The sequence below is a fragment of the Leishmania infantum genome, chromosome 24 (genome assembly GCF_000002875.2).
Source record: "Leishmania infantum JPCM5 genome chromosome 24".
Taxonomy (NCBI): Eukaryota; Euglenozoa; class Kinetoplastea; order Trypanosomatida; family Trypanosomatidae; genus Leishmania; species Leishmania infantum.
In genome coordinates, this window is record NC_009408.2 from 308,351 (window position 1) to 329,424 (window position 21,074).

At 61.8% G+C, this 21,074-nt stretch overlaps 8 protein-coding genes across 8 annotated transcripts; all 8 read left to right on the forward strand.

Annotated features, from left to right (window-relative positions):
- Positions 1-91: 91 nt before the first annotated feature.
- Positions 92-805, forward strand: LINJ_24_0860 (putative dynein arm light chain; the record flags this gene model as incomplete). Its single annotated transcript, XM_001465877.1, has 1 exon — positions 92-805. The coding sequence occupies one exon, from the start codon at positions 92-94 to the stop codon at positions 803-805; it is 714 nt and encodes a 237-aa protein (XP_001465914.1).
- Positions 806-1,933: 1,128 nt separating this feature from the next.
- LINJ_24_0870 (triosephosphate isomerase) lies at positions 1,934-2,689 on the forward strand (the record flags this gene model as incomplete). The annotated part of the gene is made up of 1 exon (XM_001465878.1): positions 1,934-2,689. The coding sequence occupies one exon, from the start codon at positions 1,934-1,936 to the stop codon at positions 2,687-2,689; it is 756 nt and encodes a 251-aa protein (XP_001465915.1).
- A 1,344-nt stretch (positions 2,690-4,033) lies between these two features.
- On the forward strand, positions 4,034-5,068 carry LINJ_24_0880 (conserved hypothetical protein; the record flags this gene model as incomplete). Its single annotated transcript, XM_001465879.1, has 1 exon — positions 4,034-5,068. One exon carries the CDS (start codon positions 4,034-4,036, stop codon positions 5,066-5,068), a length of 1,035 nt encoding a protein of 344 aa, XP_001465916.1.
- An 862-nt stretch (positions 5,069-5,930) lies between these two features.
- Positions 5,931-6,380, forward strand: LINJ_24_0890 (conserved hypothetical protein; the record flags this gene model as incomplete). The annotated part of the gene is made up of 1 exon (XM_001465880.1): positions 5,931-6,380. The coding sequence occupies one exon, from the start codon at positions 5,931-5,933 to the stop codon at positions 6,378-6,380; it is 450 nt and encodes a 149-aa protein (XP_001465917.1).
- Positions 6,381-7,098: 718 nt separating this feature from the next.
- LINJ_24_0900 (hypothetical predicted transmembrane protein) lies at positions 7,099-7,905 on the forward strand (the record flags this gene model as incomplete). The annotated part of the gene is made up of 1 exon (XM_001465881.1): positions 7,099-7,905. One exon carries the CDS (start codon positions 7,099-7,101, stop codon positions 7,903-7,905), a length of 807 nt encoding a protein of 268 aa, XP_001465918.1.
- A 1,802-nt stretch (positions 7,906-9,707) lies between these two features.
- LINJ_24_0910 (putative DNA polymerase theta (polymerase domain only)) lies at positions 9,708-13,217 on the forward strand (the record flags this gene model as incomplete). The annotated part of the gene is made up of 1 exon (XM_001465882.1): positions 9,708-13,217. One exon carries the CDS (start codon positions 9,708-9,710, stop codon positions 13,215-13,217), a length of 3,510 nt encoding a protein of 1,169 aa, XP_001465919.1.
- A 660-nt stretch (positions 13,218-13,877) lies between these two features.
- Positions 13,878-17,651, forward strand: LINJ_24_0920 (conserved hypothetical protein; the record flags this gene model as incomplete). Its single annotated transcript, XM_001465883.1, has 1 exon — positions 13,878-17,651. One exon carries the CDS (start codon positions 13,878-13,880, stop codon positions 17,649-17,651), a length of 3,774 nt encoding a protein of 1,257 aa, XP_001465920.1.
- A 1,014-nt stretch (positions 17,652-18,665) lies between these two features.
- On the forward strand, positions 18,666-21,071 carry LINJ_24_0930 (putative minchromosome maintenance (MCM) complex subunit; the record flags this gene model as incomplete). The annotated part of the gene is made up of 1 exon (XM_001465884.1): positions 18,666-21,071. One exon carries the CDS (start codon positions 18,666-18,668, stop codon positions 21,069-21,071), a length of 2,406 nt encoding a protein of 801 aa, XP_001465921.1.
- Between the last annotated feature and the right edge of the window lie 3 nt (positions 21,072-21,074).

The following is a 21,074-nucleotide window of genomic DNA, read 5'->3' on the forward strand; positions in this document are numbered from 1 at the left end:
ACCGCGTACCTTTCGTTTCCTTTCGTTGTTGTGCCCCCCCCTACCCCACACACTGCGCACATACACAAACTTCACGCACACTCTTAGAGGCATGACTGCAGCTGCCCCGTCGTCGCTCGTCAAGTACGAGACGCCGGTGCTGCTCTCTGAGGCGCTGCACAAGAAGTCCCTCGCCTCGAAGCGGCCGGTGGCGAACAATGGCAAGCCGCAGCCACAGTCCGAGGACGTCCTCTTCAGCATTCTGCCCCCCCGCGAGTTCGAGAAGGGCGGGCAGCGGTGGGTGCAGTACCCCTCCAGCACCCCCGCCACCCGGCTCGATGTGATCCGGCTACAGGAGCAGCTGGACACTTTGCTGGCAGACCGCCAGGCGCGCGAGACGGGTGTGTGCCCGATTCGCGAAGAGCTCTACGGTCAGGTGTTCGATGAGCTTATTCGGCAAGTCACTATCAGCTGCGCCGAGCGGGGGCTTCTGCTCCTGCGCGTGCGGGATGAGATTCGCATGACGCTGGATGCCTATCGCTCTCTCTACGAGAGCAGCATCGCCTTCGGTATGCGTAAGGCACTGCACGCAGAGCAGGAGCACGTCGAGCTGGAGGCGCGCGTACGAGCGCTGGAGCGGGAAAAGGCAGACCTGCAGCGGCAGGTTGAAGAGTTGGTAGAGGAGTGCGCGCGAATCGAGCAGGATGAGTCGCAGCGGCATCGGGATGAGCAGAAAAAGCATGATGAGGAGGTTGCCTTCTTCCGCCGCACGTACGAGACGCTGACGGCCAACCTGCAGACTGTCGTGAACCCAACCAAGGCGTGAGGTTCGCAATGTTGCTTGCGTATGTGTGCTGCGTGGTGACGAAAGCTGAGAGGGTGGGAGAGGAAGTGAGCGCGACATGCACGGGGTGGTTCTGCGCCTCATCTTTCGTCCCGCGCCCTTCGCTCGCGCACTGCCCCCACCCCCTAAGCACCGCGCCTTTCGCCCATCTGGTGCACTCGTCAGCTCGGCCTGCTCGTTGCCCTCACATGTCGCTCTCCTTTCGGCGCTGCCCTTCGCCTCCTCTGCGCGTCATATTTCGTTTCCCAATGTATAGCACGGCATTTCAGGCCACTCCACCCCACCACACCACCGCGCACACACATACAGGCATACGCGAAGACGCCGACCCACCCGCTCACTGGTGATGGCACATCCAAGCGTCCCCCCGTGGCCGCCATGCCTGTGTGTGTACCTGTGTACGTGTGTGTTTCGTGCACGCATCTACGGCGCAGTCTCTCTTTGTCTATTCGTCCATCTTTGGGTCTCCTCGATGTGCGTGACCTGAAGCACAGGCACACGCGCACGCACACGCACACGCACGACGATGCACCCACCGCAATATGTGAAAACGTGTTGCCGGCGATGAGCAAGTAGGGCGAAGCGAACAACAAGAGGCGGCTTTCCTCGGCGCGCGCGGGTGCATGCAAAGGACGGCTGAGACAGGAAGAGTGGACGCCACGCTGCCCGTCGCCGCCATCGCTGGTGGAAACTCAATTTTTTTAGATTTATTCCCCCCCCCTCCAGATGGCCGTGAGCCGCACGTTTGGTTTGCTGTTGTGCATCTCTTCTTCTCCCGCCACCACTTCCACAGCGAGTGCGCAGCCGCCTGACTCTCCCACGCTCTTGCACACATGGCGCATACGTGTGCGCACACCTCGAGCGCGCAGCAACTCGAAGCGCCTTCTTCACGAATTCAGCTCTCTCACCCATTCCCTCCCTTTTCCGCCTTGCTCTAAACACACAACACACACGTCATACAATGTAGGATTACCAACTACCGCCTCGCCATCGCATCATCCGCTGCCTCATCTGTGCCCTCCATACAACCTTTCTTCACGTTCTGTGCTTGCATCTCCTTCTTTTACACAGCCAAACCTTTACATCATTTCCTTTCGAAACATCACCAGCATGTCCTCCAAGCCGCAGCCGATCGCTGCTGCGAACTGGAAGTGCAACGGCACCACCGCCTCCATCGAGAAGCTGGTGCAGGTGCTCAACGAACACAACATCTCCCATGACGTGCAGTGCGTCGTGGCACCGACCTTTGTGCACATCCCATTGGTTCAGGCGAAGCTCCGCAACCCCAAATACGCCGTCAGCGCCGAGAACGCGATCGCCAAGAGCGGCGCCTTCACCGGTGAAGTGTCGATGCCGATCCTGAAGGACCTGGGCATCAACTGGGTCATTCTTGGTCACTCGGAGCGCCGCACCTACTACGGCGAGACGGACGAGATTGTAGCGCAAAAAGTTGCGGATGCGTGCAAGCAGGGCTTCATGGTGATTGCTTGCATTGGAGAGACGCTGCAGCAGCGTGAAGCGAACCAGACAGCGAAGGTGGTGCTGAGCCAGACGTCAGCGATCGCCACGAAGCTGCCGAAGGAGGCGTGGGACCAGATTGTGCTCGCCTACGAGCCGGTGTGGGCCATCGGCACCGGCAAGGTCGCCACGCCCGAGCAGGCGCAGGAGGTGCACGCCCTGTTGCGCAAGTGGGTGAGCGAGAAGATCGGCGCCGACGTCGCCGCGAGGCTCCGCATCCTGTACGGTGGCTCCGTCAGCGCCGGCAATGCCAAGACGCTCTACATGAAGCCTGATATTAACGGCTTCCTGGTCGGTGGCGCGTCCCTCAAGCCGGAGTTCCGAGACATCATCGATGCGACCCGATAAGCGCGTGCGGATGCTGCGAGAAGTGATTCGTGAGCGATGCACTGGGACTGGTTGGGAGGAGGGGGAGGGGAAGGGGTGACGTAGGAGAGGCAGAAGCGGGGTGCCCGAAGGGGGATAACGGGACAGTCTGTTCATGTTGCATCTCGCATCGCACAGCTTCCGTGCATGCAAGGCCAGCTCTCTATATATGGGCGCGCACGCCATTCCTCCTTTCTGCCAGGCCACCACCACCACCACCCCTCCTCTGCTTCCCATCTCTCTTCTCTCTCATGTACCTGTGGAGGGCTTGTCCTTCCTCTTCGTTGATAGGCGATCAGGGGCTGGTGTGGGCGCTGTGAAAGGAGCGGCATGGCGACGGTGTTCGGCCTGCGAGACGAAACACCCACTGCGCACACGTAGTGCACGCCACAGCGCACGAAAGGGAGACGTGTCCAGCCTCCGTGTTCTCATGTCCGTGTGCTAGTGTGAGCGTCTGCCCGTGCGTGTGTATGTGTGTGTTTCTCCAGCCGGCGCACGTGCCATCATCCATCATCCCTACCCTTCTTCTCCCAGAAGCACACCCTCCCTCCGCCTCTTCTCTTTATTAGCTATATGAAGTATCTGCGTGCGCTGTGTGGCACGCCCCCTCCCCGACTCTCTCTCAGTCACTGCGTACGTCTATGCATCCTCCCTAGCGCATACACACGCAGGGCGAGTATGAGGATGGATGGACGGATGACATCCAAACCGAGTGCGAGTGCGTGAAGGAGCCCAGGCAGAAAAATGTGTGTGCCGATACCTGAACCAAGTCCCCTCAGCATCATCAATCAAGTCGTGAGCATCAGCGGCTATCGAGCACCTCTTCCTTCTTTCTAGCTTTACTCGGCCTCACCTCATTTCTTCGCCGCTGTGCAGCGGAAGCACGCCACGGACGCATGCATGAGGGGCGAGTAGCAGGGGAGGTACAATGACCTCGAGCACTTCTGGCCAGGTCGTATTTCACCACCGGACCCCCCCCGCCCGTCTGCGGTTGGGTCTCCACTCGGTGTGCGCCTGTGCCTGTGCGTACATGTTAGAAAATACGCCAAATGCACGCAGGCGAAAGAACGCGACGAGCATCGAAGAAGGACAGCAGAGGACTGCGCACCTGGATGCCGGCGCTACCATCATCAGGAGCAGCAGCAGCAGCAGCGCTCCGCATGTGTTCGCATCCCCGCCCCTTTTCTTGTGTCTTCCCCTCCCTCCTCTCTCAAGCAAACAACGTCCAACAAGCGTACTCGTAACGCTTCTCCAGCACACAGCGAGACACGCGTACACACAAGCATCGCCTCAACTCGCCTATTACCGGTAGGGGCCAGCCTCAGCATGCGAGCTGCACCGACTCGCCTGGCTCCGAGCACGGCGGTGCCACTTTGCGGTTCTCACTGTGGATCACGAGCTTACCATTTTGCCGCAGCCGGCGCGGCTGGATGGCGTCGGCGCCGCCGCTTGGCTGGTGTGTCTGTGACAACGACGCACACCGTCGCCCCCGCCGTCTCTGCCTTGCCATTCTCACTCTACACAGCCCGGCGCACATACTACTGGCCATACCCGGAGAACCTGGTGCCGGAAGGAGCGACCGCGTCTCCGTTCCAGTCCAGTCCTGTGCCGAGTGTGCGAGAGCGCATCATCCGGGAGTACGCGCTCGGACCGCTTTTCGGCAGTCGCACGCCGTGCTGTGTGCTCGGATTCGCCGACACAGCCAGAGATGTCGTGGCGTGCAAACGCGACGTGCGTCGGTGGGTTGCACGGGCACTGGGAAAGTCGGAGGCGGATGTGGAGCTTGGCTCTCTCGTGCAAGCCAAAGAAATGCTGCTCCACCGTAGCGGCACCGATGAGTCGCCACGGCTTGGCGACGGGCCCGGGAGCCGGCCCGATGCAGAGCGGCGTCGTGTGACGCGATACGCACGCCTTCCTGTGCAAGCGCGCACGCTCTTGGAGGTGTACCTGCCAGGGGAAGAGCACGGCGAGGTCGACGCCGCGGCAGACGCGGACGCAGTCATCCTCGCTCACGGCTACTTTCTACAGGAACAACTTCACCGGCACATGACCACGACAGCGTCCTCTGGGACAGACCCCACCGTCCTGAGCGACAGCGAGGGCAGCCAGCGTGAAAAGCCGGTCCGCAAGCTGCAGTCGCACTGTCAGGGGTACAGCGAAAGAAATGACGAGGCAGATGTGGAGTCGAGCGTGGCTGCCCTGCACGATGTGTGCGGCGTCATCTACTGCGAGGTGCCGGTGCTAGATGAGAGCGACTTCGTCTTCGACCAGCTGTGTGGCAAGGAGGTGGATGACGAGACGACGGAGCGGGTGACGGACCGCTGGACGCGGCGCGTGATGCAACAGCAGGCGCAGTTGTAGGCTCCGTCAACATTAGCTTGCATGCTGACTCGCTTCGTCTGCGCTTGTGTAGGTATATATATATATGTTGTGTGTGTGTGTGTATGTGGGTGGGTGTGGGTGTGGGAGAGTGAGAGTATGTACGCGAAGAGAAGGCATACGCGCACGCACACACACACACACAGCTGGTTGTCTAAGCGGGCGGCTCAGCACAGAAACGTGAGGGTGACGCTCTTGAATAGGGTCGGATTGTGCGTTGCTGCACGTCAGGCAGCGGAGGAGTTGAAAAGCAGAGCCGCAGCTCGTCGTGCGGCAGAGCGCTCTGACGTGGAAGAAAAGCGGAAGGACGAGAATCTTTGGGAGGGAGGGGGAGGGGGACAACGAATGCAGTGAAGCTCCTCTTCCTGTCACAGCACCTACTCACACGGACAGCAGCTGAGGCGGAGGGGGGTGGCCCTATGTGCTTCTCCACGTGCTCACACATCTCGCATCTCTCTCAAGTCCCCCATCTCTCTTGCTTGCCCACTCGCTTTAGAAGGTGCGCCGTTCTTCTCCCCCCCCACCACCACCACACACCCACCCATCTTCCACTATCACACTTGACTTCCTCATCTCCTTACACACGCACCGCCGGCCTCCATCATCGAAAATGCCTCGGCCGGCGTGCCTGTGCGTCTTGATCGCGCTTGTGCTTGTGAACATCCTCGCCGGTGGCTGCAGCACCGGCGCGCAGGCGTTTAGGTTCAGCGTAGTACCGGGGAAGGTGAAATGCTTCACGAGTGAGCAGCCGGAGGGTGGTCGCTACGAGCTGCGGTATCGCATGATGCGCAGCCTCACACCCTTTGTCTCCGTCGCAGTCACGTCGCGCGGCGGCCGCGTGCTGATGGAGCACGAGCTCGCGAAGCCGGACGCGAAGGAGATCGTCTCTGTGGGCAAAGACAGCCTCATCTCCATTTGCTTTCACACGTCCGAGAAGGCGGCGAAAGCGGCGGTCTCCACGAATGTGACGCTCGACATCGTTGATGCCGAGGATGCCGAGCTGACGCGCATGAAGAAGCAGAGCTACAGCACGAGCAGCCCAATCACGCTTGGTGCCGGCAAGGGTAGCGGATCTATGCAGCAGATGCAGTACATCTACGAAACATTTGCCTCCATGCGCATGTGCTTCGTCTCCCTCACCCGCGCCGATGAGGACATCCGCTACTCGCTCATGGAGGCAGAGCGCCTCTCGTGGATACCTGTCTACATCTTCTTAGGCCTCGGCGTCCTCATGATACTCGGCACCTTCGTCCGCCTGCAAATGTTCATGCATAAAATGAAGATACTGGGGTGAGGTGCTCCATCGCGCCAAGGGGAGATGGCACGCAGTGCGCACACGGCTGATGATGCGGCATCTCCTGTATTCGTGTCGCTGTTGCCCTTTTCGTTTGTTTGTTTTCCGCTTCTGTGCAGTCTTCTAGCCAAGAGCACGCGCGCGCGTCACGCTAACAGCTCGCGCTTGCCTCTCCTCGTGCACCTCTCTCCGCAGGCGAGAATAGTTCGGGCGCTTGTGTGCGTGTCGACGACTTGCTCTTGGCAAATATTCCTTCCTGGTTCAGCCCCACATCCCGTGTGCCTTGTCTCTCCTCTCCCCCTTCGTTTGTGTGTCCGCTCGGGTGCGGCGACACTGAAGCGCCGCCGGTGCAATGCGCGCAGCGTGAGCGTGTTGCGTGTGTGGGAGGGAAGTGTATGTCGTGGGAGAAATCTGCTGGCCCTTATCTCCCCAACGGTTGCTCCCCGAGCGTGTGCTACCCTCTCCTTTCCGCTTTCATTTTATCATATCAGCATACACGCGCACATATATATATATGTATGTGTGTGTACATGGCCCTGCACATGCACGGCCATGGTCGTCATCCTCATTGCCCTTGCCGCTGCCGCTTAGTCAAGTACCCGCCACAGAGCACCTCTCGCCTACAAGCTTCACGCACACGCACACACACACACACACACACAGGCGCGTGAATCTCCGTGGGCGTGTCGGTGCACGCAGCTGTCATAGCGCGGTGTTGATGAAAGGGTCATGGAAAGCACGCGTCCACGGGTGTTCCTCCCCTGGACACCCCCTCTTCGCTGCGGAGAGCCTTCAGCTCCAGGAAGTGGAGAGCTCTTCCCTTTTACCTGCCCCAATCTCCACCCTCTTTTTGAAATGTCTCGATGGCCGCTGTCCTTCGCCTTCTGGCAGAAACCCTCTACCTTCCGACACACACGCGCCCACTCATGTCTCTCTCTCTCCTTCCTCGCTCGCTCGGGCACTGCCACATCTGAGCCAGCAGCACACACGCGCGCGCAGAACTCATCGTCCCTGCACCAACATTACCGTACAAAAAGTCGTGGGCTCCCTCCCGTGGACCTGTACATCATCGTCATTAGAGAACGCCCGTTTCCACCCACCGCCTCTCTCTCCCCCCACTACGCACACACACCGCCTTCGTAGCTGCAGCGTCACCTCCCACAACAGAAGGATGAACGGGTGGTTGATTGCGTTGATCGTGATGGGGTGCCTCAGCACGCTCTACTTAGCCATTGGCATCGCCGTCCGCTACCACAGCGGTCTGCACCACTGCCCAGAGGTGCTGCCCAACTACCGCTTCTGGTGCAGCATCCTGAACGTTTTCTTGCGCGTGGCAACATGCGGTCGCTGTCGCGTTTCGATTGACCGCAGCAACCGTGCAAGCGGCATCTTTGTGCTGCCAAGTCGCCCCGGCGCCGCGGCGTCTCCGCGGAGGGTGCAGTTCGAGCTATTAGCCAGCGACGCCGATGACGACTACGACATCAATCGTGCCATGCAGCCGGCGGAGGTAGTGGTGAAGTACTGAGGGGCTGCATGGACAAGGGCACACGCGCTTTATTCAATGTGACGTGAAGGGCGGAAGAAGTGAACCAGAGACCAACACGTGTAGCCAGAGAGAATGGGGTGTCGGTGACCATCAGGAGGAGGAGGAGAGGGCGGGCTTCCTTCCTCCACCCCGCCTTGATGGTTTAGGGGGGTGTACACTCTCTCTCTCTCTCGGTGTGTGTGTGTGTGTGTGTGTGTGTGTGTCGGTGGCATGACCTACGGGGTATCCACTTCCTTCGTCTCCCTCAGTCGGTGTGCCCCCTTCCCACTTGAGTTTCTCGCTTAGTTTTTGTTGCTGGTCGCATGATGCTGCTTCTCGTTTTTAGGTTGCTGGCAAATGCGCATGCATGTGTGCCTGCGGGCGGGGTTTGGAAGCGAAGTTGGAGAGAAGGGGGAGGCATCCTTCCCACCCCGTCGGCGCGGCCTGTCGGCAACCCCTTTCCTTTGCTGGTTGCTTGCTTCCACGGCTCTGGCTCGAGTATGTTCTTTCCGGTGCAAGTGCGTCTGTGCATGTGTGTGAAGGCATGGGAATGGGGGGTTAGGGATGAGGGGTCCCCATCTCCCTCACCCCACACCTTTAAAGCGTCTCACCGCAGCCCCAAGCACTCCATCCACGTATCACCCTTCTCTCTCGCCGCCCCTCTCCTGCTGTGCCAGTGTCTTGGTCTTGTGTTTGCGTGGCCACGTGGATGCGATGCCTTCCTCCCTCTCTGAGGAGGGGAGGTAAAGGCTTGTCCTATCCACGTCTGCTATTCTTCTTTCGGTGCTTCGCCTCTCCCCCCAGTGCTTCTGTGGTCTCTTTCAACATCCGTTGTGCGCGGCAGTGGAGAGTGGGGTGAGTGTCTGCGAGTGCATGGAGAGAGAGCGCCGCCTTACACCTGACCTCACCTTCCAGTCTCGTCCCCTGCCTATATATGTCTGCATAGTTATCTATATGCGTATATAGATATATACGTAGGCATCGCTGTCTTATAGCTTATCTGCGCGCCCTCCCTCTCTCATCGAACTGTTGCTTCTCGTCACGTGCTTTCTCACTCTCACACCATCCTGCCCGTCATGTGCGCACATGCACACACACACACACACGGACGCATATTCGGGTGCACGAGGAGACGCAAGGTGATGCCTGCAGAGACGGCAGCCAAGCCCGTCAGAACGCGCTATGTGCGGTAAGTATGCGCGTATGCGCGTGTGTACACGTGGATCGAACAGAGTTCCTGCCTCACACAGCGATGAACTCCAGCAAGGGCACATAGGGAGCTGACGTGCACTACGCCCGCGCTCTCCCATGATCTGCTACATGCTCTCTTGCGGATATCTTCCTCCTCCTCTTCCCGTGCCCTCCTCGTGTCGTATGGGACACACCCTTCACGTACCTAATCCTCATCTTCATCCTCATATCTCTCCGGTCTTACTCTGCACACACACACACACACAAATACGAGTTTTTTTTTCTTTGGGGGATTGGACCACCACGACAGCAGCGAAGGACTGAACTACCATTGAGCTCGGGGGCGTGCGAACTTGTCCCCCTCCCCACACACACACACACCATTCCTGTTCCTCCTCCCGAACGACGCGACTGAATGTGTGAGCGTCTGCATGTAGGCTGCACCTGTTGAGTGGTGTCTTGTGTAGCAGACTTGTGTGCTGCTCGTCACTGTTGCTGTCGTTGACGTCCATCACCGCCGCATACCCACATGCGCGCACATACCGCGCATCCATCGCATATCTTCCTACTTCCTCTGCTGCGTTGACACCCTTTATTCTTCTCTATCTTCGATGCCACCCAAATCCGCGCGAAGAGGGTCAGCGACACACGCGCTGGTGCCACCGGCGTTGGCGACGGAAGTCGCACCATCCCCACCGCCGGCAGAGCTGCAGTCGCACAGAGGCCGCACGCGGCAGGAATCGGCGCTGCTGTTCTGGTTAGAAGCCGCGTGCGCTGCACCGGTGTCACGCAGCTCAACGAATGCCGACCGCGCCTCCGCATCCTCCAGCTCCACGACCGCCGCTGCGGCAACCCCCGTAGCGGAAACCAAGAGAGAACCTTCGGTGGACCTTGCCTCACGGCCACCTCCGGAGGAGCAGCTGAAGCAGCAGCCGTGGCACGGAGGTGCATCAACACAGCAGGAAACAGCCACTCCGGAAGTGTCAGCCGCCGGCGCTTCCGCGGCAGAGACCCCCTCAACTTTTCTTGTGCAGACCGTGGCGACGAAACCACCACCTCCGCCAGGCGAGATGCGACTTGGTGGTGATACGAGTGGATCCAGAAAGACAGCGGATGCGCCTCCTACACCTGGCACCGAGCATCCAGCACCGCTTCCTCACCTTTCCTGGGGCACGGGTCCGCGTCGTCTCGTGGTTGCCGACGCAGTGCCCCTCTTCGACTCCCTTCTCGCCGGCCGTCTCGGCCCGGTCGCGGTGGATGTGCAGCTGCAGGGGCACACGCGCCTTTCGCAGCAGCCACAGCAGTTCGAGGCAGCGCTGCAGGCGTACGAGCGGCAAAGCACGGGTGCGCTGCGGGAAGCTCTGAGTAGCGTGCAGCCATTCTTTCTCCTCTGCAACGCCGGCGGCGGGGCAGACATGCGCGTGAATCACTCGGAGGCGTCGGGAGGTGGCATGGATGACGACGGCCACCCGCAACCAGCACATGGTGCCGCGGTGCTGTCGAACTCCTCAGTGCTCTATACGATGGACCCCGCTAGCAACTACCCCGTTTTGCCCCTCCTCGCCCAGCTGCTGCGAGCGCCGCAGGTGACGAAGCTCCTCCTTCACAGCCGCCTGCTCTACCGCCTTCTCTTTCTGTTTCTGGGGACGGACCGAGTGGAGCTGAGCAGCGTCGTCGACCTGCCGACGTGGGCGGCGCTGGGGCAGCAGTTGCGGCCCTCCCTCGCTCTGCTCTTTCATCTGCCAATAGAAGGTGTCGCATCGTTGTCCGATATCACGGCGGTGCTTCCCTCCGAAGCGCGGCAGCTGCTCCACGAGGAGACGCAGTCGATGGCACAGAAGCAGCCACTTCATGCAACCCGGCCTGTGGGGAGCGAAAGTGACTCCGAGCTCGACAGTGTGCAGGAGGCGAGCACGGACCGCAGCGACGGCGCCGGCGACAAGGAGGATGGCGGAGATGACGGGCGTCGCGAAGGCGGCGACGCGCGAGCGGTGGCAGCAGACGGGACGGCGGAGGACGAACCGGCAGATGCGGTGCAGCTTCTTCAGCGCATTCGACCTTTGGCCGAGCAGCCCCTCGGCGGCAACAGCCGCAATGTGAGCGGCGCCGACTTTGATTCAGCTGCCCGAGCAGTCGGTGTGAAGCGCCGTCTCTTGCGTTCTCGTCAGCGGCATCGTCGCCGCCGGTACGGCAGCGGCCCCTCTCTCTCCTCATCTTCTTGCGCGAACGCGCCTGCCCTCGCCGACGTCTATCACGGGCTGAGGACGATAACACTGTTCTACGTCCATGTGTTGTCGAGGCTGCTTGACGTAGTCGACCCGGGCGCGACCGGCGTGGCTGCACCGAGTGCTGGAATAGCCGCTCTGTCACTGGCAACCTCGCGCTGCGGTGGCGACGCCATAGCGTCGCCCGTCTCGGCAGTACGGTACCGCTTCTCCCCGTCCGAGTTATGCGCGCTGCGCACCTACGCGGATTTCCTCTGCGAGCTCATGGCGTACCACGGCGTCTTTGTGAACGACACAGTGGCGCATGGAATGCTGACCGCCTTGGACGTGCAAATGGCCGCCATCGAAGACGTGGGGCTGCGCGTCGCGGTAGCCGTTCTGGCAGCCACGGAGCCTGCTGTGCCGTCTACCATCGCAGAGAAAGCTGAAGGTCGTCAGTGGAGTATTGAGATGGTCTATAAGTGCTTGGCTCGGCTTACAGCCGCTGCAACGACGCCCGAGATGCCGCGAGCAGTGAACGCCCACTACCTACGTCTCCTGGCTGCGCAGGCGAAGCAGAGCAGCTGCGCGCGGGCTGAACAACTTCGACTGGGATGCCAGCTTGTGTGCGTGTGGATGGCGTACCTAGATCGGGCTACGACTAGAAACCGGCTGCATGACATGTTCCGAAAGGTCGCAGATAAACTGCACGTGTGCGTGCTGGAGAAGCCGCGCGACTCAGCAGCGGAGGACGGCCCTGCAGTGTCGGATGCGTCGACGGCGCAGGTGTCTCGGGTGTGCTACTCGATGCATCCAAACTGGGTGCTGCACAACAAGTCGACTGGCCGCATCTTTTCAGCGCTGCCAAATGTGCAGAACTTGCCGAAGCAGCCGCCTCGCACGACGTTCCCGATTCACGCGCTTTCCGCCACGCCGAGCCGCAACAGCGGCGGCGATGAGTCCCTGCGACCCTACGGCTATGTCGACCCGCCGACGGAGGAAGATGTTGATCGGTGGTTGTCGCTCGCGGAGGCCGCTGCGGTCGATCAAGCCTCGTCGGCACAGTTTCCTCTCTTTCCCGAGAACCCGCAATGGACGCTGCGGCACCTCTACTGCGCCCCTCCTGGTTGTTTACTCGCCTCGTTCGATTTCAACCAGCTGGAGCTGCGCCTGCTCGCCCACCTCAGCGGCGACGCTGCTCTGCAGGAGCACCTGTCTGCCAACGTAGATGTTTTGGCGCTCGTGACAGCCAGTGTTCTGCGCCTGCCATCCATCGACCACGTGCGCCCACAGCAGCGGCAAGCCGTGAAGGTGATTGTGTATGGCCTCCTGTACGGCATGGGGCCGGAGTCGATGGATGTGCGCATCAAGAAGATCAACGAGGAGTTTGCAACATCAGAACAGCAGCAGCACCGAGGAGAAGCCGCCTCGTCCGCGCCGGCGCCGATGGCTGCACGTGATCTTCTCAGGCGTTTCCACCGCGTCTACCCGCGCATCGAGAATTATCTTCGCGAGACTCGACAAGAAGCGCTGCGCTCCTTCGCGGTGGAGACGCTGTCCGGCCGCAAGTCCCTCATCGCCGAGAAGGACGCGAACCGGCGGAGGCAGCGAGCCATTGCGCAGGCCGTGCAAGGCGGCGCGGCCGACGTGCTGCACAGTGCCATGCGGGCCGTTCACCAGCAGCGTCACAGCTTTCTGCCTTACCTCCCTGCTGCACCGCTCGCACTGGTAATGAGCATTCACGACGAGCTCGTCTATGCCGTTCCGCGGGTTGCGATCGAGGAGGTGGTGCGAGGAGTGCAGCGCATCCTCGAGGACCAGGCGCGAGTGCTGCGGCTGGCCGTACCCCTGCCGGTGTCCGCGCGGGTCGGGCACTGTTTGGGCGAACTGGCTGAGTTCCGCCCCACAGGGGGCTGACGCTTTTGGAGTCTGTGAAGGGGGTAGAGGGAGGGGGAGGGAGGGGTGGGGCGCACCGCAACAGCTGTGCACGTACACTGGCGCAGATCCGCATCAACGAATCTTGCGTACATGCACACCCATCTCCACGCGGCCACCACCCTCTTCTCCTGTGCGCGTCGGTCGTTCACAACGGCACACTCCTCACTTGGGTGTCTCTCTCTCGGTATGCATCCTGCATCTGTATCTGTATGCGTAAGTGTGTGTGTGTGTGTGTGTGTTCATGGCACTGTGTGCCTACCCCACGGTACGTGCTCGTGGTCGTCTCTCCTATGCTCCCTCTCCCTCGTAGATCGTATCTGTCTTTCTCTCTGTGTGTTTGTGTGGGTATCCGCCTTGTATCTTTATATGTCCTTCTCCCTCCTCTGACTTTCACCAAGTCGTCTGCTCAAGGATGCTCCCATGCCCGCGCATGCGTGTGTGTGTGTGTGTGTGTGTGTACGTGCGAGTTAGTTGTGTTCCTGGGTCTCTGTGCGGGGTAAGCGCACGGATCACGTCGTACCCTCCCCACCCCCTTGCACACTCCTCCCCAACGCTCCCTTAAGAAGGCCTACTGTACCTTGTCACGCCTCGTCTCCCCAGCATAGCCATCTACTCTGATGATGCCCTCTGGTTGGCCGCATGCGCGTGTATGCGTGCGGGGGTTTTGTGTTTAGCGTATGTGTGCATGTGTCTCACCTGTGCCGTGTCGTTTTGCTACCTCGCCCCCTCCTCCTCCTCCTCCTCTCTGTGTGTGTGTGCCCGCCCACCCACACGTGCGCTGACCCGCGCAGCTGTTCTCCGCCCTTTCTTGTTTCCTTCTTCCCTTGTCACTGCATGTTCAGCTTTGGCAGCGTCGGCGGCGCCGCCGGCAGTGGTGCACCTCCCCTGATCGACGCACCTGGCAGAGGTGGCGGTGTGCTGAGTACCCCCTCCAACGCTGCTTTCCACGCAGCTGGCGGGCCGGCGCTGATGAGCGGGGTCGTCGGCAGTAGCGGCAACACTGGTGTACTTCACGACCACTTCGATGTTCAGCCAGGAAGCTATTCGCCGTTCGGAGGGGGCAGTCAGGCGGTACCACCGCCGGTGCTTGGCGGTGCAGTCGCTTTCAAGGTCGGCGAGGGCAAGAGCAACACCGCCAGCCACGAGGGCAAGGCCAACGTGAGCGGTCCGCAACGCGGCGTGCTGCCCATGAGCGGGTCAGCTCTGCCGCTCTCCGCAATGCCCGTCTTCGGCACCGGCGCGCCACTGCTTTCCCATTCGTCAGGCGCCTCTCCCATGGTCGCTGCGCCTGCTGCCGCGATGCTGTCGCTGCCGGGGTCGTTTGCCACGACGCCGTTGTCTGCGGTTCCGGTCTTTGCGGCGCCACCGCAATCGTCGATGCCCACGTCGAGTGGCGGAGGCGTCTTGGGTGGCGGCGGCGGCAGTGCGCAAAGCCGTGCAAATCTGTCGTTCACCGCTCCACGAGGGGGCCAAGGACGCAGCAGCGGCAATAGCAAGGAGAGCGGTGCCAAGGGCGGCGCTGATAGTCGCCCATCTCTGCCCGTGCCTCACTCTTCACACCAGCGCAGCCAAGAGTCGCTGCCATGGCTGGGCTCCACCTCCGCCCTCTCCTCCACACCCGCGCCAACAACACCGTTCTTGGATCATGGCAGTGCCGGCGCTGGAAGCAGCCCTCGACCCTTGCCGGTCTTCCCTGACGTTGCAAGTGCGGCGCGCAACAGTGACAACAACAAGAGTCACACAAGTGGGAACGTGTTGGCCACGGCCGCCCCGGTCCTGCCGCCTGCAGCTCCGCAGAGCACACCAGGTTCCAGCGACGCTAAAGGGTTCATCCTTGGCTCGGCTTTCGCAGCTGTCGACATCAGCGGCAAAGGCGGCAACGCTGCCGGTGGCCCCCCGCCACTTCCGCCGACCTCTTCCGTTTTCGGCACGTCCGTGCCGAGTGCCAGCGCGTCCGCAGCGCCGCTGGATAGGGGCGCTGCGACTCCACCTTTCCGCGAGGCAACGCCGGCGAATGCCGCCGTCAAGGGCAGCCTGCCCAGAGGCAGCGCTGCGGCGGCGGCGGCAGGGCCTGCTTCGCTCGCTCCTGCAGCGGTGCCGCCATCGAGTGCATTTGGCGGGTCTGTGTTCGGTAAGACTTCGGCTGCAGCGGTGACGGCCCCGTCCACTATCACACCAGCTGCGTCTCCTCCTCCGGCGGCGGCGAAAAGTACTGCGACCGGCGCGAACAGGAGCGGAAGCGTCTTCGGTGAGCTTCACAGCAGCTTCGGCGCGCCACCGCCAACGACGGCGGCGCCGATCTTCTCCGCCTTTGGAGCGGTGTCGCCAGTAGCGCCGGGACCGACACCGTCTGCCACTCCGTTCGGGCAGCAAGCGGCACCGCGCGGCGGCAGCCACGTGCCCGCGAGCTTCCATGCAAGCCCGTTTGCCCCCTCGCCGCCCTCAGCCGGTGCGGCGTCCAAACCGGCTACCACCGCATCCGCCTTTGGCTCGGCAGCCTCTGGATCAGGCCCTGGGGTTGGCGTTGGTTCAGTGTTTACGGCAGCAGCCGCCACTCCTGTGCGGGCGCCCGCGTCTTCCTTTGGCGCTTCCGCTGCCTCTGGGAAAGTGCCGCCGCCAGCGCCATCCAGGTCATTTGGCAGCCGCGCAGATGGTGGTGGTGATGCTGCTGCGGGGCGACGCCGAGGTCGCTCCACACCTCGAAGCGATGCTGCTGAAGATGACGGCAGCGGCAGTGGCGGTCCTGCTCGCCCCCACCCCAGCAGCCTCGCGGCGACCGCTTCGCCGTCCGCGCAAGGCTCCCGCCTTGAGATACCAGCACCGCGCCATGGGCAATGCCGGCCGGCGCCGTCGACAACGCACACGCAGAAGCCGCCAACGGCCCTGTCGCAGCTGGGCAAGCTCCCCATTCCACCACTGCCCGCAGATGAGAAGAAGCTGTGCATCGCCGCCCGTGTGTGCAAGTCCTTCCTCATGCAACTTGCCTCCGCGCCGGCCTTGGGAGGCCGCGGTGGTGGTGCTGCGGGCTCCAGCAGGGAAGAGGGCGTCGCCAAGACCCTCGAGCAAGCCTTTTTCGGCGTTGTCGGCATCGAGGGCGTGCACGGCAACTTCGGCAATACCGCTGGCGAGATGCTCGCCCTCTGGAACGGGCAGGTGAGGCCGGTGATATCTGGCCGTAGCACCCAAAGCTCTGAAGGCGGCGGCTCCGCCTTTCCGGGCGAGATGTGGATCGCGCTCTTCACTCTCGGCACGTACCTGAACACCATTCTGTCCACGCTGCAGTCCAGCAAATCGGGCCGATACGCGGCATCGTCATCGGCGTCCGCCTCCGTGACGGATTTGGCAGCCTACAAAGCGGGCCTGCGAGCCCACCCCACCGAGGCGCTCACCGACGCCTGCCACTACGCCAACGAGCTCAGCGAGCTGCTGCAGACGCTTTTCCAGCGCGGCGGCGAGGCCGATGCCCCGCCGTACAGTGTCATCCCGGTGGTGCTGCGGCGGGTGCGCAGCGTCTTTGATGAAGCCAACGCGCGCGGCGTCGCAACGGTGCAGTCGAACCTGAACACGGTCACTTCGAAGCTGTTTGCAGTTCTCAACAGGCGAGTAAAGACGTCGGCCGTGCAGCCGCTTAGCACGCCTGGCGAGGCGCCGCGCTGGCTGCTGACGTACGACTCCAAAGAAAAGGAGAGCCTCCTGCACAGTTTTGCCTATCTCATCGTTGAGATGATCGCCGCAGATGCCCCGAAGAACGACGACGTAGAGCTCTTCATCTCGGCGTTTCACGAGTGCTTCCCGTCCGCGCTGGCGGAGCGGTGCATGCTGTACTACCGGCGCGCCTGCGCACTCCTCCGGCAGCCGCTCCGCATGTCGCTCGTCGAGGAGGCCGCTGAGCTGTTGGCGAAGGCGACCGTCGTGTACCCGCCCAACGCCACATGGAACAACAGGCGTGTGTTGCTGGTGAAATTGCTGGCAACGGAGCTGGCGCTGGGACGGCTGCCGCCGGACGAAGATTGGCTCGCCCTCGACGTCCCGGCGCTCACCGATGTTGTGAACGCGCTCAAGACGTCGCGTCTAGACCTCCTCGACGCGGCGCTTTCGATGCATGGGCCTTTCTTTGTGGAGATCGGCGTACACAACGTCCTGTGTCTGGCGCGTCAGCGACTCGCGCTGCTGATGGTCGTGAAGTTCTACCTGACTCACGGGTGCGAGAGTCGTCTAAGCGTGTCGGAGATGGTGCGATACCACCGCCTCCCCTACTCGGCGGTGGACGCGGGGGTCGTGTGGCTGCTGCCGCTGCTCGTAGAGAAGCAGATAAACGGTGTGCTGGACCACGACTACCTGATTCTAAGCGCCAAGACGCCGTTCGACGCCTATCCGCTCAAGACGCTCGCCGACGCTGCGGCCGTCGCATGACATCCACCGCGGAGTTGGGGGAGGGCGGGTGATGGCGTGCGACAAGCACCCCTTGGGTCTCTGTGGAGGTGGTAAAAGGGTTTTGCGTTATGGGGGTAAAGGACTCAAAAGAGTGTGCGGGGAAGCGGCGGGAGCGGCTCCGATGCGCATGTCTGTGCCTGTGCAGGTGTGCGCAAACCCCTGTGCGCCTGTCTCTCTCCTTGTGCTTGGGCTTGCGTCAGTTGTCGGCGGTGGTGGCGGCGGTGCATTCTCCCCCTCCCCCTCCCTCTCTCCCTCCTGCCCTCTGTGCGAGGGGGAGAACGGAGAGAAGACAAGGATTGGCAGAGAAGTGGCAGATGCTCGGAGAGCACATCATACTCGCAAAGCAAAGGAACGTGTGTATGCGTCCGCTAAGCCTTTTCCAAGGGCGCCAGAGTTGCAGGCGCGTCTCGCGGAGTTAGGGCACGAAGGCTCAAGGCAGTTAAGAAACGGGAAGGAGAATGGAGGGTGATATACGGCGAAGCGCAGTCGTGTCGTCTGGCCTCACCGTGGCGGCGCCGCAGATGCAGCAACTAGGATTTTCGTGACCCGTTCTCGTGCCCGCTCGCTCTTAGCCCCCTCGCCGCGACTCTCTCTCTCTCTCCACCCACCCAGCGGTGTTACGCACACAAGCACGGCCCTCTCTCTGTGCATGTATTCTTTCCCCTCTTGTCCTCCTCTCGCCTCATCACGGCATCCACCAACCTCCCCGTGGCCCAAATCTACGCACACGTGCGCGCACGTGGGCATGCGTGCCAGAGCGGCCTGCGAACACTCAAAGGAGAGGTGTGGAGGGATCGGTCGCCGAGTACGCTCGAAGGCCTCATTGACGGAGGCGCTGCAGACGACGTGTCAGCGACATCATACAAGTACATACATCGAAATAGCACGGCAAGAGAGTCACACGCACATACATCTGACGCCCTTGCCACCTCCCTACACTCCCACCCTGCCCACGCCCCCCCCTCCTGAAAGGGCGTCGATGAAACTGTCAGGATGCAGTCAGACCTTGGCACCGTGCACGTCACGAACTTCCACGGCAGCGGCGCGCTGTCTGGTGACGGTTACAATGCCAGCGGCAGCGTGGATGGCGACAGCGAGGCGGGCACGGACATCCGCCTCCTCGCCAAGGAGTTCGTGACTCAGTTTCGCATCCATCACGAGTTCCTATACATGGACATGCTGCGGAGCAACTTGTCGGCTGGGCTGCACTACGTGGAGTTCCAGATGCTGCACCTCCAACAGTTCAGCGGCGTCCTCTTTGGAGCGGTGCAGCATAACCCCACCCGCGCACTGCCGCTGATGGAACACGCGGTGTGGGAGCTAGCGCAGGAGCGCAAGCTGTTCCCTGCCTACAGTCGCGAGACGACGATTCAGGTGCAGCTCTTCTGGGGCGTGCCGCCGATGGCGCTGCGCAACCTCGCCCAGGCCGCCGTGGCGCAGCTGGTCAGTGTGAGCGGCATTGTCGTCAAGTCCAGCTCCACACATGCTCGCTGTGTCCGGGCAGCTATCCAATGCACGAGCTGTCGAAGCAAAGCCTACATCAACGGCGGGCGGTCGATCGATCTGCCGCCGCAGTGCATGGAAAACAGCGGCCGCGGTGGGGCCGGTGGTGGCGGAGGTACGTCCTCCAGCAAGTGCCGGCCGAACCCCTACGTGCTTCTGCCAATGGAGTGCGAGTACGAGGACCAGCAGATCATCAAGCTGCAGGAGCTGCCCGAGGACGTGCCGACCGGTGAACTGCCGCGACACCTAACGGTGGTTGTGGATCGCTACTTAGTTGATCGCATCAGCCCTGGCTCCCGCGTCCAGATCGTTGGTGTCGTCTCGGTGCAGGAGAAGCGCGGTGGCTTCGACAGCGCGCGCGGCGGAGGCCGTGGTCGCGCGGCGGCCGGCTTGCGTGCGCAGTACCTGCGCTGTGTCGGCCTCATGTTCCGCACTACGCAGGATGCCAGCTGCGCGGTGGTGAGCGTGAACCAGAACTTCTCCTCTCGTGTGCGATCTCGCTCAACCATGACGTGGCAGCCCGAGGAAGAGGCGTCCTTCAAGGCCTTTGCTAAGCAGGAGGACGTGTTCCAGAAGCTCTCTGCCAGCATCGACCCCGCCATCTTTGGCCTGGAGGATCAGAAGAAGGCGATTGTGTGCCTCCTGTTCGGCGGCACGCGCAAGCGCATCGGCAGCAACTTCCTGCGCGGTGACATGAACGTCCTCTTCATTGGTGACCCGTCGACGGCCAAGTCGCAGCTGCTGAAGTTCGTGGAGAAGGTGGCCCCGATCGGCATCTACACCTCTGGCAAAGGCAGCAGTGCCGCCGGTCTCACCGCGTCGGTCATCTCGAACGGCAACGGCGACTTTGTGCTCGAGGCGGGGTCGATGGTGCTGGCAGACGGCGGCGTCGTGTGCATTGACGAGTTTGACAAGATGCGAGAGCAGGATCAGGTGGCCATTCACGAGGCGATGGAGCAGCAGACCATCTCCATTGCCAAGGCGAATATGACGACCATGCTAAATAGTCGCACGTCGGTGCTGGCGGCTGCGAACCCGACGCTCGGTAGCTACGACCCTCTGCGCTCCAACGAGGACCAGATGGACTTCCAGAGCTCCATCCTGTCCCGCTTCGACCTCATCTTTAAGGTGATTGATCCCCGAAACCCGGAGACGGATCAGCGGCTGGCTCACCACGTCATCTCGCTCCACAAGAGCGCCAACGGCAGCGGCGGGCGACGCGGCGGTGGTCGTGCGGGTGCGTCCGTCTCCGCTGGTAGTGGCGCGGCGGCTTCTGCAGCGCAGAATAGCCATGACGAAGTGGTGGAGCGCTGCTTCTTTACGAAATACATCTCCTACGCCCGTGCCACCTGCCGCCCGGTCATCTCAGAGGAGGCAATGAAGGTGTTACTCGACTTCTACGTTCAGGTGCGCCGAGACGCACATCAGCAAACCCTCGCGACAATTGGCGGCATGAGCAGCGGCAACGGCAGCGCGGCGGGCGGTGGTAGCTCGAGCAGCAACAAGACGCCTATCATCCAGATCACGGCCCGGCAACTGGAGAGCCTCGTGCGCATTACAGAGTCGCTGGCCCGGATGCGGCTTGACGTGCTCGCCAGCCGCAGCGATGCTGAAGAGGCCATCAAGCTCTTTAAAATCGCCACCGTCGACGCCATCAAGAGCGGAGTGGCGGACCAAATCCTGACGGAGGCCCAGAGTGAGCTTGTCCTGCGCGTGGAGGAGGCGCTGCGCCGCCGCGTCGCACTCGGGGCCACGGTCGAGCATCATCGCCTCTTGTCGGAGCTCGCACGCATGGGTTTTGACGCCAAACTCGTCGAGCGTGCCTTGTACGCGATGGTGAAGCGGGAGGAGCTGGAGTGGCGCAAGCAGCGCACCCTGCTGCACCGTGTGAGATGACGC